The 19,382-nt window shown below is 47.5% G+C and overlaps 1 protein-coding gene across 1 annotated transcript in view; it reads left to right on the top strand.

Moving 5' to 3' along the window:
- The first annotated feature begins 701 nt into the window (after positions 1 to 701).
- The window catches only part of LOC115800600 (uncharacterized), a 30,420-nt gene continuing 11,739 nt past the window's right edge, over positions 702 to 19,382 (top strand). The window contains exons 1-12 of the mRNA XM_030758078.1: positions 702 to 965; positions 1,196 to 1,316; positions 3,079 to 3,208; positions 3,363 to 3,544; positions 3,644 to 3,789; positions 4,672 to 4,825; positions 4,951 to 5,066; positions 10,663 to 11,229; positions 13,207 to 13,327; positions 16,260 to 16,392; positions 17,871 to 18,046; positions 18,748 to 18,899. Coding sequence (XP_030613938.1) covers positions 1,268 to 1,316; positions 3,079 to 3,208; positions 3,363 to 3,544; positions 3,644 to 3,789; positions 4,672 to 4,825; positions 4,951 to 5,066; positions 10,663 to 11,229; positions 13,207 to 13,327; positions 16,260 to 16,392; positions 17,871 to 18,046; positions 18,748 to 18,899 — 1,926 coding nt within the window. The 5' untranslated portion in view covers positions 702 to 965; positions 1,196 to 1,267. The remainder of the gene's footprint in view (positions 966 to 1,195; positions 1,317 to 3,078; positions 3,209 to 3,362; positions 3,545 to 3,643; positions 3,790 to 4,671; positions 4,826 to 4,950; positions 5,067 to 10,662; positions 11,230 to 13,206; positions 13,328 to 16,259; positions 16,393 to 17,870; positions 18,047 to 18,747; positions 18,900 to 19,382) is intronic.

The following is a 19,382-nucleotide window of genomic DNA, read 5'->3' as shown; positions in this document are numbered from 1 at the left end:
GTTCTAGCTCCTCTGCCTTTAAGAGTGCCGTCTTCTGATTGGCTGCCCCTCCTAGCCAGAAGCCGGGTGGAGCTTCTGCAATGCCCATATAAGGATATACCCCCTCTGTGACATAATATAGATCTAGGAGTGGAGAAAACTGTCTGCAGCCACAGCTTTCACCACTCCTTGTACATGACCAGTGAAACTTGGTCCATATGTAATATGAACACCTGCCGGACTGCTTAAGCAGGAAGTGATTCATATCCGCTGATATTTCTGCGGAGCGCCAGGATGGCTGATTTAAATGCCCGGGCTCTGAAGTCTGGAATGATTTTACCGCTGATTATATCCACGCAGCTTTTTTGTCCCGTGATCGCTGCAGTTCCCGCTAACTCGTGTAAAACTCGCAGATGGAGGTCCACGGGTTGCTCCTCCGCCGCTTCTACTACATCACGTGATTTCCCGTCACCAAGCTCCTGCAGAGCTGCCTTTAGGGACCGTCGGACTAAATGGCATTACCATCAGAGACGACGTTAAAGATCGTAATTTTTTTTTAAAAAAGCGGACAAATTTTATACTGCATCCTCCTCCCGATCTCAGGGGAACTGTTTTTAGTGCTGTTACTGTGTCATTATTAAGTGTAAACTCGCGTGTCAGCAAACACACAAACAAACAAATAACACAGAGCGCGGAGGTCCGGGTTTACCGGAGGTCCGTGAAGGCAGCGGGCGGTAGCAGCTTGTTTCGTTCCTGTGACTGACGGAGAGCTAACGGACAGTCACGGACGAGCTCACCGGGACAGGTAGCTGTCGGCTCACACGGACTCACTGATCGGTGATCAGCCTCTACGGGAGCCCGGGAGGAGCGAGCCCGCCAGCCGGAGATGCGGAGGGATTTCCGGAGAGTGGGCGGTTTGAGAAATACCAAGAGTTTAATCTGTGGACACGCCGCCGTGTGATGGGCGCTTTATCGTTCCGTGGCAGGTCAGCACAGCGACTTATCTCCTCAGAGTGGGTTCAGAGTGGGTCAGAGGCCAAATCAGAGGCCAGCAGGCTGAGGGACGGTAGCCCCACACAGGGACGTAATAACGGTTTATGTCAGTGGAAAAACTTTTTACCTGTGTTTGCGTGTGTTTGCGTGTGTTTATGCGTGTAAGACATGAGGCAGAAAGTAAACGCGTGGGTCTAACTGCACGTTCATCTCTGCTCATCAGGAAAGTGAAAGCAGCTGCTGTCTGTGCGTTCAGGAGCTGAAGCTGAAGCTCGGCAGATGTGCTCCAGCTGTCATGACTCCTCTCCTCTGGATGCTCTCGTGGGTGCCTGTGGTCCTGCCAGGTGAGAACACACTCAGAGCCGCGTGATCTTACCTGAAAGCGTCTCCTCACACTCAGAGTGTGACTCATGAAGCTGTGTTAGTCCGCACACACAGGAGGATTCTGGGCGTCTACCCAGCAGGAGGCTGTGGGTGCTCCGATTACCTACAAACTTTAAATTTATGAAAGCTTAAAAAGAGGAACTCATCTGCCATGAACTTTATGAGACTGTATAGCAAAGATGGACATGACCCCTGTGACGTCACCCATTCGTTACTAACCCTTTAATACCAAACCACCGCCGCCACCTCCTTTGTGCAGGCGCACTTTGCATCACCGTGGTTCCACCACAGTTTGTCCTGTCAGAAACATCCAAACGGTCCCTGCTTCCTGCTCCTGTGTGATCCTAATCCGAGCATCATTTCCAAAATCAACTTCATGTTTTATTCAGCAGGTCTTGAAAGCAGCGACTGAGACCTTAAACTCATGGGGGAAGAGTTCGCTGAGCTCAGGAGACTTCCACGCCATCAGCCTTCTTCTGCAGGTGTCACACCTGGAAGCTACAGCCAGCTTTTATACATCTAATCACCCCTGATGGGTTTATAATGTAAAAATAGTCTTGAACCCAAACTTTATTTTGGTGGGAAGCCCAGGTGATGTCCAAGGAGGACGGTGAGCTCAGCTCCGCGATGTCGGGATCTATTTTTCAACCAAAAGCAGACGTGAAGGCGTCCAGCTGATGATTATTCAGATAAGATAAGATAGTGTTTATTTGTCACATGCGCAGTTATACACAGTACAATGCACAGTGAAATGTATTTTGTACCTGCAACCAGATATACAAACACATATAAATAAGAAGAATAAAAATAAGTAATTCACACTATACACACTTTACATGGAATTATAGATTATAATATTTACATTGTGCAATAATGGTCCAGTTAGGGCTCAGAGTTGAGCAGACGGATGGCTTGTGGGTAAAAACTCTTCTTCAACCTTTCAGTCTTAGTCCTCAGGCAGCGGTAACGCCGGCCTGATGGGAGCAGGGAGAAGAGAGAGTGTCCGGGGTGGCTGGGCTGTTTTAGGATCTTCATGGCCCTCAGCCTGCACTGCTTGGTGTAAATGTCCTGCAGGTTGGGGAGGGTGGTTCTGATGGTCCGTTCAGCTGAACGAACCACCCTTTTTAGGGCCATGAAGTCCTGCTTGGTGCAGTTTCCCATCCAGGTGGTGATGCTCCCACGCATGATGCTCTCGATGGTGCAGGTGTAAAAGTTCCTGAGCACCTTGAGTGGGAGCTTGAAGTCTCTCAGCCGCCTGAGGAGGTAGAGACGCTGTCTGGCCTTCTTCACAGTGATGTTAATGTGATGAGTCCAGGACAGGTCCTGTGAGATACTCACTCCCAGGTATTTGGTATTCAGCATGTTTGCTGGCCTTATTTTCCTCCCACAGCTCCACAGTTCTCTCTGAATGTTCTTCACATGCAGCTCTCCTGCTCCGCCTCTCCACCCACAGCGTGCACGTGCAGATGGGAGGAGGAGCAAGGAAGCAAGAACACGACCTTTCCCCCCCAAATCAGCTTCTGTCAGGTGTAGGAACGCTGCTGCTTGTTTCCGTGTAGCTCCTGCTGCTGTAACCTTCCCTCTGGATCAGTAACACCTGTCTGTGTGCTCAGCTGTCGGTCACAACTGAACTGTAATCATTCACTTGGTTTGCAGCTCAGATTTAACACAAACTCATGGCTCAGCTCTCCTGCTGACCTTTGACCTTTGTCTGTGTTCCAGCTGTGGGTGAGCTCCCGACACCCATCAACGTCACCCTGACCTCACTGAACTTCACTTATATACTGAAATGGGAGGCGGGGCCAGACACACCTGATGGAGTCCACTATAAAGTTACCTATGTGCCTTACAGGTACCTTCACACACTGACCTAGGACCAGCTGCAGGTGTCACATTACGTCACCTGGCTAATTGCAGCTTGTGTGGTATTGAGTGTCTTCATTTTTGGTACATTTTGATTCAGGTGGTCCCGAGCGCCTCCTCTGACCCTCTGTTTCTCTCATTAGGAATCATTTGTGGGACCCAGTGTCCGGCTGTGAGTGCGTGCAGAAGCCTCTGGTTTGTAACCTGACAGCGGTGTTCTCTAACCCGATGATGGCATACCTCACGAGGGTTACAGCTCACCTGGGAGAGCGGGCCTCACCTCCAGGAAACAGCCAGTATGGCCAGTATGGATTCAAACCCGTCTGTGAGCATCGTGCAGAGAAAAGCAGCAGGAACATGTTTGTCATGTCTTATTTTCAGCCCTCTCACAGTTGTGTGTCTGTGTTGTTTTTCATTTCTGCAGCACAGCTGAGCCTCCCGCTGCTGAGCGTCACACCCAGCGGCAGAGACCTGAGGGTGGAGCTTCAGCCGTCCGTGGAGAGATTCAAGGACGCCTACAAAAAGCTCAGTTACGAGCTGCAGCTCAGGAGCAGCAAAGACAAGCCACAGGTACGGTGTGCGTGCAGGTTTACCTGTGTGTGCGTCACGGTGACTGATGAGTCTGAACTCGCTCTCAGAGCCGAACAGAGAGGCGGGCCTGTAGCTGCACGTACAGGTGAGACGAAGACCAACCAGGAGGTCCGGTTTGAGTTCACCTCCATAAAAAATCAAGTTCAACATGAGACGCCTGAAACGTGACCGCGAGAGTCCGAGGTCCAAAATCCTTCCTGAGATTCTGATGAGGGAGGAGGTGGACACATGCACACACACGCACGCACACACACCGATGCACGCACACGCATGCGCACACACACACCATACTCAGGCGGCAGGTTTCTCTTTTACAGCAGATAAAAATACAGATTTCCCAGCATGCTGTGCTGCTGTCCCGACCTCCTCCCCACATACTGACCATGATCAGAAACGACCCGCTGACGGTTATTATTCCCGCCATTCTCCGGGCTCCGCTGCCCCCTCCTGTGTGGGCGTCCTGTTACAGTTTCCTGTTGATGCTGTCAGGTAAACCTCGAAGACCGGCACGCTTTTCCTGCTGGGAGCGGCCTGAGGACGTTTTTGTGTTGTGGGGTCAGGGAACGTTTTTGGGGAACGTTCTGGGAGCGGGTCAGGAAAAGGGGCTCTTTATGGGGCAGCTCCTGTCCTGACCTCTGTGGGCTCACAGTCACCGTTTGGGTCCAGTCTTTCTGCGGTTTTATTTGCAATAAATCATTAAGTATGTTGGGAAAGGTCAAAGGTCTGTCTGTGCATGCTAAGAGCAGGCGTCTGTGTGACTGCTGTGAGCAGGAGGAGGAATAAACAGCATGAAGTGAGATTTTTGGGTAAATCGGTGTGAGCGGGCCCCTCCTGTACGCTAACCTGTGCCTGTGTGTGCAGAACATAACGATTCCGTCTCTGATGCACCTGTGGGATAACCTGGCGCCCGGCAGGCAGTACTGCGTCGCTGTGCGATTCAACGACAAAACTGAGAATCTTTATTCCCACTTCAGCCAGCCTAAATGTGCTGTGATACCAACCATCTTCTCTGCAGGTACACACACACACACACACACACACACACACACACACACACACACCTGACTTCAGTTATGTCACTGATCAGGTGAGGAACCGCGGTCCTTTCTGATGGGTTTGGTTTGTACTTCCTGCCTGCAGATCCGCTGATCTCGGGAACATTGTGCTTGATGGTGATCGTCATAGTGGTCTTCGTCATCTTGCTGATCTGGACCGGGTACATCTGTCCGAGATGGAGGCCGCTGCCCCTGGTCCTGGTAAGTTCTGGGTTTATTTCGGGCCGTCAGTGAAACCGTCTGTACCTCAGATTCACGCACTAAAGAAAGGCAGAACGAATCCTTCCATTTTCCCAGCGTTCCGCTCTGGATTCATCTGATTTCTTCCGTTTTCAGATGATGTCATCACCATTCTGTGTAACTACCACCTAAAAATGAGCTGCTACCTCTGTACCATCTCATGTCACAGTTTCAGAGCGCGTGATCTCAATCTGAGTGCACGCAGACTCTTATTTTGAAATTCCAGCAGAGGCGGCTGATAATACCAGTGTTTCAGTCACAAAATGTGTGCATGCAAAGCCACAGCCTGTGGTGTGGCAGAGATCCTTTCACAGCCAGGCCGCTGAAATCTCAGCCCACAGCCTCCAACACAGCACCCCCCCTAAAAACAGGAGCCGTCCCACTGTGGGGGAAAATAAAACCAAACTGATATTCTGATATTTATTGAAACCTTTGCAAAGAGATCGATGCAGCACGAAGAGTCTTCACACGGCACTGACCACAGAACAACATAATAACAGCTAGTTCTGTTAGCTGTCAGGACTTCCTGTCCCCTCATGCAGCATCAGCATGGCAGTGACCTGCATCATCACCTCGGACACGGTCTACACTTCAGTTGTTTTCTCATCTTCTCTGTCTTTGTGCTAGAAAAGTAGAGCCACAGGAGGTATGCAGAGGTTATTAGAGCTCAAACATTTTCCATCACGCCCACAGCAGCAGAAATGTTCATGTTTTTCTGTGTGAAATGCAGAGAACACGCGAGTTTCTGTGGTTATCTCACATCCTTTGATATGTGTGAGACACAGTAAACCGAGTGCAGGCTGCACGTACAGATGCTGTAGGTGGACCCTAATGTGGTGAAACTGATCCAGGATCAGGTCTCAGTTATGCTTTGAGTCGTCGACCCGCGGTGAACATGCTGTTTGTTATTTGTGGTCGGATGGCGAGCAGCGCACGCCGAGCGCTTTCTGAGAAACAGAAAAGACGAGCAGGCGTGAAGCTGCGGTTCTTCTGCAGTACCCAATCACAGCGAGGCATCAGCACAAACTCGCTGCTCTCACAGCCTCCAACAACAAAAATGCCCTCAAAGATCCTGAAACAGGATCGAGCAGACGCAGAGGTTCACGCCGTCCTGAGAACCCGTCGGATCCTCCACGGCCGAGCCGCAGAGTCAGTGCTGTGGGGATGCCAGCATTCCCACACGGGCAGAAAATCTGGAAAGTTTCAATATTTCCAGATGAGCTCAGGTTGTTGTTTAAAGTGCTCGTGAAGCCTTTCCTCTCTGTGAATGAAACAAGTGTGTGAACAGAGCACCATAACATCGACTCTGTGTGCACATTAACTCACAGGGTGCATTGCAGACGCCCGATGATCAGAATCAGGTTTTCGTAGAGTCTCAGAGCTGAGACGGGAGAAACCCGAGCCGTCTCTCTCTCTGTCTCCATGCTGGACCCTGGTTTAAACTCTGTGGATCACACACTGGTGAAACCTCAGCAGGATCTGTGGGGTTATGTGTGATCGGACGCTGGAAATCGAAGGATGTTGTTGAACAGGTTTATCTGAAAGTGGTGACGTAATGTCTCCGAGACTCCGGCGTACCCCAGGGGGGTGTTCCTGGCCCGTTACTCTTTCTCATCCACGTTAATGAGTTCATCTCAGCCTGCAGCAGCAGAAAGCCGGCCAGTGGCCCTGTCCTCTGTGTAAAGTTGATATGGAGACTTTCCAATGCAGAACAAAGACTGTGGAGCACTGGGAAAACACTCCTATGGAACAGTTCTCAGTGGGAGCGATGCTGAGGCATGTTATACCGGTTTACCCACAATAACTACCAATAACCTCAGAGAAGACCTGCAGCATTGTATGTTAGCTAACAGCTTCCTGGGCTCTCTGTACACAGGCGGGTGAATGTGGTTATCAGTGGGATTACTGAACCCTGGGGTTTTTGCTAAGTTCCCATGAGTGAGTGAAGGCAGCCCATCTGCTTTGTGAAACGTTCATTTCAGTATCTCCTCGTTCAGACGCTGGGATGCAGCAGCTGTGGGCGTCCTTACAGTTAACCTTTTTATTAATTATGGTGTGTCGCATGCAAATTAGAGGGATGGAAGACGCTTTCCATGAAACAGATGTAGTTTCATGTTCCGTTATTAACTGGCTTCATGTAACCAGAGAGACAGCGACTGCAGAGGGGCTTCCCCCCCAGGATGACTGCTCTGTGACCAATCGTGAAATTTGGTGGCTCACCAACGGTTTCTTTTCCAGAGCGGGCGCTCGCCGTGTGCCCGGCTCAGCATCGCTGTGAGTCACACAAAGGGCACAGCTCACAAAGGTCTCTGTCTGCTCGCTGTGAGGCTCAAAGCTGCTCATCATGTCTACCAACTGTTTATGTTTAGCTCAGAATTTCATTTATTCATGCTTTTACCTAATATAGCACTGTACAAAAGTTTTGAGCTGCCCCCTTCTTTGTATTTTGCTCCAAGCAGCCGGACTGTCCTGAAGTGCTCTTGAGCAAGTTTTTCTTTCTCCTTTGGACATCAGCTGCTTCTTCACTCAGTTTCAGTCCACGTACCTGAGCATTTTCACAGGAATGAACTCTGACCTGTGAATCATTGAAACATTAAGATGCTCCGGCGCCGCTTCGGGACAGGAAACAGGAAACTGAGACCCAGTTTTAAATGAGATCTTTAGGTTACTCGCAGCCTGTCACAGAAACACATCACCTGCTCACATTTCTTCAGGTGACTCTATGAAAAATGCCAAAGATAAAACAGCCTGACAGCATAAAGGAGGATTTTTGCCCCAGCGAGCCGATTCCCACAGAGCTGCCAGCTGAACGCAGGTCTCAGCGTGGTGTCCTTAAAGGAAGCCGGACACATGGAGGACAGAAGAAGAAGTGTGGGGCCTAAAACCCTCTGATGATCAGGATCTGAAAATCACGTCCTGAAGAAGCAGGAACAAATCCAGCAAAGACCTGACAGGACCTGAGAGATCATCTAGAGCTTCAGCTGATCGTCTGCTGTTCACTGAAACCTCATCAGAAACGGTCTCAGTGGAAGGGCGGCTGACGGGCTGAAGGACGCCGCAGGACACAAGAACTGTTGGTGTCAGCGGGTCTGCTGAACGCCACATCATCTTAATTTAAGTTTAGCTCCTCGTCCTCCTGCTGCTCAACTGTTCAATGGCCGCTGCCAGAGGAGGGCACAGAACATCCTCCAGGACCCCTCACACCCTGGACACTCTTTGTTTCAGCTACTGCCATCAGGCAGACGTTTCAGGACAATGAAGGCCAGAACAAACAGACTGAGGAACAGCTTTTATGCCAGGACCATCATTGAACTGAACTTTTTGTGGTCAATTAGACGGTGATGTGGGGTGGTAGTGCTGAGTGTGTGTGTGTGTGTGTGCGTTGTTAATTTATTATTGTGTATTGTACTTCATTAATCATTTTTATCACTTGTATTTTTATTATTTCTTGTCTGAGGCACCTAGAAAGGAATGCATTTTAAATTTCGTTGTGCAACTTGCGTATACAATGACAATAAAGATTCTGATTCTGATCTGCTGTTTCAGTTTCACTGAAACATTTCAATAAGCTTTCATTTTTGAATAGAATAGAATAGAATAGAATGTACATCCTGTATAATGACAATAAAGGCAATGAGATTGGAGGGCCACTCTTGTTCAGTGCCATGCAATAGAAAGTCAAACTTTCTAAAATAAAAATATAATAATCTGATATAATCTAAAAATATATACGTTGTAAAAAAATAAATACACATAATAATGAAGATGTGAGTATTGCAATTGGTGAATGAATACTGGATATTACCAATATAGGAGTGACAGATATTGTTCAGTATGAATAATATACTGCACAGCAATCACCACCCTGAACTCTCACACTGTAACAGTGCAACACCCACATCTCTGTGCAGTATATTATTCATACTGAACAACACCCACATCTCTGTGCAGTATATTATTCATACTGAACAATATACTGCACAGAGATGTGGGTGTTGCACAGTTACAGTGTGAGAGTTCAGGGTGGTGATTGCTGTGGTGAAGAAACTGTTCTGGAGTCTGTTTGTTCTGGCTTTGATGCTCCTGTAGCTCCTGCCAGAGTGCAGCAGGTCAGAGGTCAAAGCCAGGGTGTGAGCTGTCCTTGATGATGTTCCTGCTCTGCTAAGGCAGCAGGAGGTGTAGATGTCCATCAGGGAGGGGAGAGGGCAGCCAACGATTCTCTGTGCTGTCTCGACTACCCTCTGAAGCCTGACCCTGTCTGCCTCAGTGCAGCTGCCGTACCATACTGTGATACAGTACGTCAGCAGGCTCTCAGTGGATGAGCGGTAGAAGGTCAGCAGCAGGTTTGAGTCCAAGTTGTTCTTCCTGAGGACCCTCAGGAAGTGAAGTCGCTGCTGAGCCTTCTTGATAACAGCTGTGATGTTATCTGACCAAGAGAGATCAGCAGAGATGAGGACACCAAGAAACCTGAAGGTGTGGACCCTCTCCACACGCTCGCCGTTGATGTAGAGGGGAGCTGGGTCAGTCCTGTGCTTCCTGAAGTCGATGATGATCTCTTTGGTTTTCATGGTGTTCAGTGCAGGTTGTTCTCTGAATACTTGTGCAGCTGTTTCTGCTGCGTATCCTTCAGCTCCTCTCCACACACAGCTGGAATTCCTGTTTTTATCAGCTGAGCTCATCTTTCCAAGTATGCACTGACTGGTGCAGCAGTACACATATTTCTGAAATACCGGTCTACAGTATTAACTATCATGTTATTAATAACTGGTGTTGGGTAAGACGGGACAGAAATGAAACCTAAACTCTGGAAAATTCCCTGCTGTGTGCAGCCAGGTCAGAGGTCACAGCTTTAGGAGAATTAGCAGATGTAACACTTCTCAGGAAGCTCTCAGGAACTATGAAGGGGGATTTCTGAGCTGCTTCCAGGGTAAAACAGTCGAAGCGCTGCCTCTCAGCTGATCAGCTGCTCACACTTCCTGAGCAGCACCAAAACCTTCAGTCGGTGTTTCGGTGCACGCCCCTCTGCTGTGCTATAGATCACCTGGAAGAGTGCAGCTGAGTGGCTGTTAATCACCCCCCTCCATAGGGGGTGGATGACCTCCGTTACACCACCACAGGGGACTTTAAATCAGGCTCACTGTTGCAGTAACTGTTTAGGAATTACAGCCGTGTTAATCCGCAGTCCTCCAGCTGTAAAATGATCACACTGATCGATACAATGTTACTAAATGTAATGAGTAATTTTAGCTGTTTTTTTTAAACTTGAGGGGAAAAAAAATCTTGAAATGTCCTGTTGGAGAATCTGAAGGTGGCGCTCTGAGCTCTGCACAGACCGTTTCATTCTTTTATAAACGACCGACAGTCCACAGTGAGAATAATGTGCAGGTGGAGAATGGTGGGAGTGGTAGAAACAGGTGTGTGCAGGTGTGACCTTTCAGTGACCTCAGGAGGGAGAAACCATTAATGTGTGAAAGCTTCAGATTTTTCTGCTTCTGCGCTTTTTGTTTCTGACTCACTGGATAATCTGTGTGTGTCTGTGTGTGTCTCTGTGTGTCAGACCACCATCCATAGCCTGGACCAGGTGCAGGTCCGTGATCGCTGCATCATCTCCCTCCTGAGTGTTGAGCCGCCGGCGCCCTCTGCAGGCAAGAAGAGAAGCAGCCATTCTTCATCGGACGAGAGCGATGAGGACGGTGAGACGGAGAGCACCGGCGTCAGCGCGGGAGGGGCGTACACAGAGCGGGGGGGCGCTAACCCCCTCTCCTCTTCATCATCGTGTCTGTCCCAGCCCAAACCGCCGCCTGACCTCTCCTCCAATCAGCTGCCGTCCTCACAGAGTGATGCCCAGATTTCAACAGGAAGTCCACCCAGAGCTGGCCTGGAGCTGAGGACCGACTGTGGAGGAAGAGCAAAGGAGGAGGAGGAGGCCCAGGATGTGAACCTCCTCACGCTAACTTTTGGCAGGGTTGAACAGGAGGAGGAAGAGGAGGAGGAAGAAGAGGAAAAATCAGACCTCAATGTGCAGGAGGTGGAGTTTGACCCCGTGCTTCCCACGGAGGACACCACAAGAGCAGTGTATGAAGATGAGGAGGAGGAGTGTGGATATATGGGGCGCCCCCGTGTCTGACTGGACTTTGGAAGAAGCAGCTCAGCAGGACGATGAGGAGTAAAACTGAACTGAGCGCCTGACTCTGAATCAGATTTCGTCTTCAGGACGAGGTTCTGGTTTTGGTTTGAACATTTTATTAGTTTTATTTTCCGTTGTAGGCCGGCGGGTTCGATGAGGATGAGTTGGGATCCATCTTGGTTCCTGTGATAAAGCCGTCTGCTTCCTCACGTATTTATGATCAGTATCTCCATCACGATGGTCGGTTATTTCAAGGCGTCTCAAAGCCCAGGAGGAAAAGAGGATAGAAACGTTTTACAGGACAGTCTGAATAAAAATAAAATCAGATTTTAATTTACAGGCTTTTCCTGTATATTTAATGCACTGAGTATTGGATCAGTCATACTGACGTGAGGGAAGTTTTTAACCTGATTTACTTTTTTCTCGTGTTTCACACAAAGACTGATGGCTCTCCACCAATAGGAAGCTCCGATCAGAGATAAAGATGGCGTCCTTCCGTCTCATTGTTGGGAGGAGGAGCTTACAGGCACACAGGTGTGTTTGTCGTAACCAGCCGAGCCCAAACCTGATCCTGGTCTGAGCCTAAACTCGAGTTATCTTCCAAAATGTTGTCTTTGAATAAAAGCAGGAGTCCAAACAGCTGATACTGTTACAGCTGGACGACACCACACAGTCACAGTGATGGTGCTGATGTGCCTTTATGTGTGCAGCGCCATATTCATATTCCTGGATGTTTACCTGAGGTGGAGCGTAAACAACGCGCGGCTGTGCTGAAGGTTTCTGTTATGAGACGATCCAGATTTCTAAATGATATTTTGATTAATGTGGGAGGATGATGAAGATGATGATGGCCAGTAGTCTGAAACATTTAAAGCCATGCAAAGACACGCGGCGTGTTAAAGCCATTCACGTCCAGCAGCAGGTTGTAAATAAAGAGCAGTGAGGTTACTGTAAAGGTCCTGCAGTGCCACCTGGTGGCCTGTCTTCAGTACGACACGCTTAAAGTGAAGCGAGTTTTGCACATTTTTCCAATAATTTCCATAAAGTCTTTAATCTGCAGACGTCCTCCATCAGCACTGAGACCATAACGAGGACCGTGTTTCTATTTTTTTTTTTTACTTGAGGATGAACTGTGCTCTGCTCTGATTGTGGAGTTTTATTTTGAAAGGTTTGCTTTTGGTTCATGTCCTGAGCAGGTTTATTAGTGTTAGTCATCATTATTGTGTGGGTGACTGTAATTAAAGGAATCACAACACAAACATGCCCAAACACAGAAATCTGAACAAACTGAAGTCATTTCCTGCTTGATGTTTTATTTCTGCTCAGTTTCAGTTTCCTGTAAGAGCCTCAGTGACTCTGAGCTGTCCAAATGGTGTTGCCTCTGATTAGTTGTGAGTCTGACTGATTGTCGTACTTTTGCTGCTTGGCTTGTGTGGTTTCATGTGAAACTGCTGCTGAGTGTTTTTGGACTGTTGATTTTTTTTAATTTGTTCCTTTGAACTCTGGGGGGCGCTGTGGGGCACGTTTGTAATGGGCTGGAAGGAATCTAAATAATGATAAATATGAGATGATGAATTTTTAGAAATGTTCACTGACCTGAGAGCCACTGACCGTTCCTCTCAGGTGATCATGTCTGAATTGTGACTGCAGTAATGTTACACATCAGGTACCTCAGTAACACAAACATCTTTAATCAAACTGTGTAATCAGAACAAACTTCATACCTGTGCCTGTCTGTGTGTTTGTACTCACAGTGACATCATGTATTCAGTATTTAAGCCACTTCATGTCTGTTACTGAAGCAACAGCAACAAGAAGCCTCGGACCTTTTTGTACCAATAAAGTGAGAGATGAGCACCGCCGAGCGTCCTGTTTGCTGAGCAGGAGTCTGAGCAGGGAGGGACTTCTGGGGAAACAGAAACTCTGAGCTGTGCTGTAACACATGCCCCTCTGCTGCCTCCCCTCCCGCTATAGGTTGTGTCCTCAAACCCACAAACAACAGGCTTATCAGCCACTTTGAGGCAGTTTAACTTTGGCACAGTCTATGGAGGCACGATGGGGCTGTGGATGCTGCTGCTCCTGCATTTACACCTGGGTAAAGCTCACTGGGGTGAAGGTGGGGGGTAATGAAGCTTTGTGCTGCTTTATCTGTTTTTTTTACACCTTTGCACTGAGGTGTGTGCGTGTGTGTGTGTGTGTGTGTGTGTTAGCAGAAGAATCACTGGAGTTACAAGAAGTGTCTGATTGGAGGTCTCAGCAGGTTTACAGTTCGAGGCATTTCTATGATTTTTGGGGGGTGCAGGAAATGATACAGTACTAATGAAAATGAAATATTGTGTTTAATATTTTAAATAACTGTAATTATTGTTTTTTAGTTAAATTCTAGTTCTGGTTTCATTTCTCTTCAGTTCCCTAAATGAGTTCAGCTCATTAGCCAAAAAAGAAATCATTATAAGAAGATAAAAATCACGTTTACTGACAGTAAAATCTCTGTGGATATACCAATAACATTATCATAAGTTCTTTGGCCCTCAATAATGGTACTGTGCAGAGCTGATATGATGATGAAGAGCTGAAGAATGAAACAGGATTTGGAGGCTCGTGTTTGCAGACGTGTTACATGGAGGAGCAGCTGAGTGAAAAGAAGAATTTAGAGTAAAAGTTTGAATGATGCTTCTGTAACATTTAATCAGGACGGGAAGAAGAGTCCTTTGTTGTCTTTGTCAGATTGAAAATATGAACGTTTATGCTATGCTATCACTTTGAGAGGCTCCACGTGCAGTAAATTAATATTTGTAACTAATATTTCTTCCGGACTGCACGGTTACGTTCTGCCGTCACCGGTCGGTTGTAGGAATGTTGGTGGTAGGAATGTCGGTGGGATTAGAGGCATCATTTTCAGCTCTGGTTGCCTAGGTAACCTGTATTTAGTATGCCATCATACATCAGTGACCCTGTGAGCAAAGGTCAGCTCTGAGACCCGCCCACTTTTTGGGCCGTTCCTCAGTGTCACTTCCTGTGCGGATCCCCTTTAAACTGGGTGATGTCCATTAGAGCAGCAGCAGCTGTGGTTTCTGATCTCAGATCAGTCTCTGAGGCCTAAACAGGTGAGTGTGAGCTCAGGGCAGCAGTTAGCCGCACGCTGCTAACTAACACACAGAGAGCTGATGTGATTCACCGCAGAGAGTCTAAATACACACTCCAGCGCTTCAGCTCGCCCGTGAAGCTGTGCTCACACCGTTTTCCTTCCTCACGTTTGCTCTCATTGTGTTTGACTGATTATTACCTCTGACCTCCGGCTCTGGTGTCACCCATGAACGTTTCTCCAACAGCCTGCTAAAACCTGCTGCGTGTTGTGGCCACAGGGCGCTTGTTTTCTGCTCAGGCAGGTTTCAGGTTCCTCTGTCCTGAAGTGTGCGCTCTGCTCCAGCAGCCCTCTGAGCACAGATGTGACTGAAGTGCAGACTCTCAGCTTTAATTCAGCACATTTATTCATCACTGAGGAAGTACACGGTTCTTTGCACAGTCTTGTATTTTCAGGAGCTCAAACTGGAAGAACGGCTGGTTTTATTTTGCCATGGATGAAGCAGGTAAAAGGTCTGGAGGTGATCCCAGTGTGGCATGTTTCCACTGGGAACTGTTTTTGCAAACCCGCCCCTCCCACAGTGGTGATGACAAAGCTGGCACTCTCTTCCCTCCGCCCTACTTTACCCTTTATGTGCTTCTGTTAGTTTGACTATCTTATAACTGTGGTGATAAACGGGGGCTTGTGCAGGATCCAGAGGAACAATTCTTGATTCAGGTGAAAGAAGTTCCCAGCTCAAATGCAGGAGGAGCCTCTGTGTGTCACAGACTGCCTCAAGGTAAGTGACAAAGGTGGAGTCCACTCAAGAGCCAGTTCACGTACAAAGTGGATCATACCTGCAGCAGCTGGAGGCTGCCACAGTGATCGGAGGAGGGCTGAGGTCAGGAGGTCAGCCAAACAAGCGGTCCAAACCCTGTAAAGGCAACGGGATGATCCCAGAATCCTTTCCATGGATCACAGCATCAAACCAAGTGAAGAAGACTCTCCAGGAGGAAGACCTCTCATCATCCAAGCACAGCATGAAGAGAAGACTTCACAGAGCACGTTCATCCACGGGTGTGTCCACTGTGACCTATTCCCATGGCGCTATCGGCCATCATGAAGTCCTCATAACAAGTTTCCTCATCATCATCTTGATGCTTCGAAACTGGACATGACAGACCTGCAGGTAGATCTGACTGAGAATGACGGGGTCGCTCCGCCCTAAATCCTCCCCCACCTTCAGGTACTTTCTTACTCTGATTTTTGAGCAGAACGCTGCACAGCCAGAGAAGTCGCCCCCTGCTGGACATTAGAGAGCTTTACGCTTCTCATTCTCCAACTCGTAAACTAGGCTTTTTTTGCTATCAGATGCAATGGCCCTGCATTTCTCAGTCAAACCCCCCCCCACCCCCATTTGTCACGTCCAGCTTCAGAGCATCAGGATGGGGGCAGTAAAAAGCTCCACCCGAGGCTTCAGGACAGGACTTCAGTGATGGGTGATGTCATGTGGCTACGTCCGTCTTTCACACACCATCTAAGACTCTGTGACATCTTCTCTTTATGCAACACTGAGAGTCTTCTTCATTTGGATGTCGTACAGGGTTTTCTTCACCATGGATGGATCCTGGGATCATCCCCCTCTGCTGTCCCAGTGACCTTCTGGTTGTTCTCTCTGTTGATGTTGATGTGTCCTCTGCACTGAGATGGATGTGCAGATGTGGAGAAATAAGATATATACACACCTGTGGATTAGTGTCTAAGTGAACTATCCAATTATATCTGAGCCCCTGTAAATAATGGAGTATTCAGTCCTTGAATAAAGCTGAGATCTTGTACTTCAGTCACATTTTGAGTGTCTGATCTGCTGTGGTCACAGAGTCACAGGGTAAACACTTTCAGTCCTAACCATAGTGGGAGGATGATTTTAAACCTTTTTTTTATATCCTCTTCCTGTCTGTAGTGAGGTGCATTTCCCTTTCTGCACCCACCAAAGTTTCCATCTCTTCCTTCAACATGGAGCACACCCTCAGCTTCCTGCCAGGCCCCCAGACCCCCTCCGACGCAAGCTTCACAGTAGAAGTTCTCTGCTCCAGGTATTCTGGAAATCTTATTTAAGTCTCCTGTGTCCAACATCTCAAACAAATGCACGGGTTCACACTGACAATCCTCAGACTGAATCTGAATTATGGTGCCTCAAAGCTTTGCTCACTGAGGTTCTGCATCATTCCCAACTGATTAATTCAGCTTCCAGATCATTAACGGGGCACACAACAGCATTCAGAGCAGTTTGAGAGCTCTCAGACTCAGAGGAAAGTACTGACTCCAGAGAGTTTCACTGGTCTCGATCGGGTTGGGAAAAAGGGCAGATCCTTTGGGCTTGGATGGCGTGGTGGAGCAGTGTAAGCACCGTCCCAGCACAAAGTGTCTTTTTGAGAAAATCTGCTCAAAGTGCCAATGCTAACATGCTAAGATGCTGGTGTTTTCCAGCTGTTTCACCAACAACACCTGAGAGTGATTTCAGCGTTAACTATTCAGTCAGAAATTTAAACAATGATGTCAGAAAAAGTCTAAACTTCCTCTAAATATATTTGGTTACATGTTGTTACTCACTCGTGTCCTGAGATGTAAAAACTCTGCTGAGCAGAAACGACGCAGCTCTGTGGAGGCTAACAGCACTCCAGGATAACCATGAAAGGCTTGAGTAGATATTTTAGTGATGACAGCCTCACACTGCCATGCAGCTAAAAACACAAACAGCTTCTCAATTCAAACAGGTGTGTTATAAAAAAAATTCAGCCTTGTGCACTTTTCAGGCTGTGGTCCACTAAATATAAAGAGCCGCCGGTCTTACACCTCCAAGGCTGACACTACTTTCAGTTCAATTAAGTTTTATTTATATAGCACCAAATGACAGACAATCAACTCAAGGTGATTTATATTGTAGGTAAAGACCCTACAATAATACAGAGAAAACCCAGCAGTCCAAACGACCCCCTATGAGCAGCACTTGGCGACAGTGGGAAGGAAAAACTCCCTTTAACAGGAAGAAACCTCCATCAGAACCAGGCTCAGGGAGGGGGGGTCACCTGCTGGGGGGGGGGGGGGGCAGGACAAAAGACACACTGTGGAAGAGAGACAGAGATTAATAATAACTGACGATTAAATGCAGAGTGGAGTATAAACAGAGTATAAAGCGGTGAATGAAGGACTTCCTGCATCATACTTCCTGCTAAAAGTTCCTGTCAAACTATTTCAGGTTACAGAAATCTTAGTAAATGAATTTCAGTCACATTTCATCCTAAATGATATCTGCTGCGTCCATCAGCTGCTGTGTATTTCGCTCCTCCGTTCAGTAAGTTTCATGTTTCATTTCTGTTTCTCGGGCACCTCTAAACTCCGAGTCAGCACTTTCCTTTTTGAGTAAATGTGAACTTTCATATTTATTCGATACAGATGAAAGCTTATTTATCCTGGATGACGCACACACCCACAGCTCCATCAGGCTGTGACGCGTTAACTCACAGGATGACATGTTCATCTCTCCGTCTTTATGTTTTCTTTGACTTTGGAGGAAGCAGTCATGGAAACCGGTGGCTGCCTGTGTGGCACTGAAGGCCGGGCAGACGTGCGACCTGACCAGAGCCTTCAAGGACCCGCTCGACCATTACGTGGCTCGTGTCCAGGCCTTCACGGACACCTGGAGGTCCAACTGGACCGAGGCAAAACACTTCCAGCCGCTGTCAGACAGTGAGGCACTCTAATGCAGTTTAATACCAGTGTTCAGTCTAAGGACGAATGATCCAAGAGGAACAATGTGGCCCAGAATTATTATTCCCTATTTTTCATTAGTTTCCAGCAATATAAAGGAATAAATCCTGTTAACACATGGGTTCAGATTAATCCTCATCATGAACTCTACTCACCATTTTCTGAGGGTTTAACTGATTTTATCCTAAACTGTTATTAAACACAATAAATTTGACATTTTGTGTCTCAGGGTTTGTAGTTTTGGTAGCGCTCCACCTGAACCAGGGTTTCACCACATACCTGACCTGCTCTGCCATCACCTGTAGATTCCTAATAATTCACACACCATTTTCTTTACTTATAACTTCTTTAACTGTGCATTACTTTTAATTTTAATCAGTAGACCTTATATATAGACACTATGATTATGTGGTTCAAAGACTCGATGTTAGGTTTATGGCCGATTCCACTGTTTGTTTTTTTTTGAGGGGGGGGGGTTAGAAGTCTTGGTTTTCAGAAGTGAAAAACTATTCAGGATCTTTAGAAGGTTCCATGAAGTTCCTCCTTGATTTTTCCAAGAACCCAGCAGTTTACCTGGTTAGGCCTCCTCAGCTCTCCTCAGAAAAATTAAAAACTATCTGCTCTGTTCGTGTCACTGTGTTGCTTTCTGACCAGTTGGCCAAAATTGTTTCTGTCTGTAGCTGTGATTGGACCTCCTGACATGGTGGTGTCTGGATGTGGGAACTGTTTAATCCTGCACCTCACATTTCCGGTGACCCAGGTGATCGACTACCTGAAGGAGTCCTACGCAGACTTGATCCTCCATGTGCGAAGAACCCGGGATGGAGCACAGGTATGTCAGCCTTACACCCAGGAAGCACCCACATGTACACGGGGAGCTTCAGAAAATGATTTTTCTCGAGTCCACCCGGGCATGGTTTTGAACATGAGAACACAAAAAACAATGTCAGGCGCCATGAAGAGCATGCCAAAGCTACAGGTGGCGATAGACTGTTGGCCAGTCAGAAGCCTGCAAATAATAACATGGAGCACCGTCTGCCACCATTTAAGCAGTTTTTCAGACGCTCTGAATGAAAGGCTAAAAACAGCTGTGTACATGTGAGCTAGAAATTATTGTTAAAGAAATATTCAAATGCTGGTTGTTGCTTTAGAGATGATAGACTGAACTCAGTGTGTCTGAGCTGAGGTCATGAATCTGATTTTTCTGGTCATAAAGGTGTCCCTCAGGGTCCCATTTTAGGACCTGTTTTGTTTCTGTACCAATAAGGACATTTGTGCAAAGATACTTCTCTGTGCTGCCAATGTGAACACTTAG

The sequence above is a fragment of the Archocentrus centrarchus genome, chromosome 21, assembly GCF_007364275.1.
Source record: "Archocentrus centrarchus isolate MPI-CPG fArcCen1 chromosome 21, fArcCen1, whole genome shotgun sequence".
Classification (NCBI taxonomy): Eukaryota; Metazoa; Chordata; class Actinopteri; order Cichliformes; family Cichlidae; genus Archocentrus; species Archocentrus centrarchus.
Note: the sequence above shows the minus strand (reverse complement) of the source record. Positions and strands in the feature narration are given on the sequence as shown.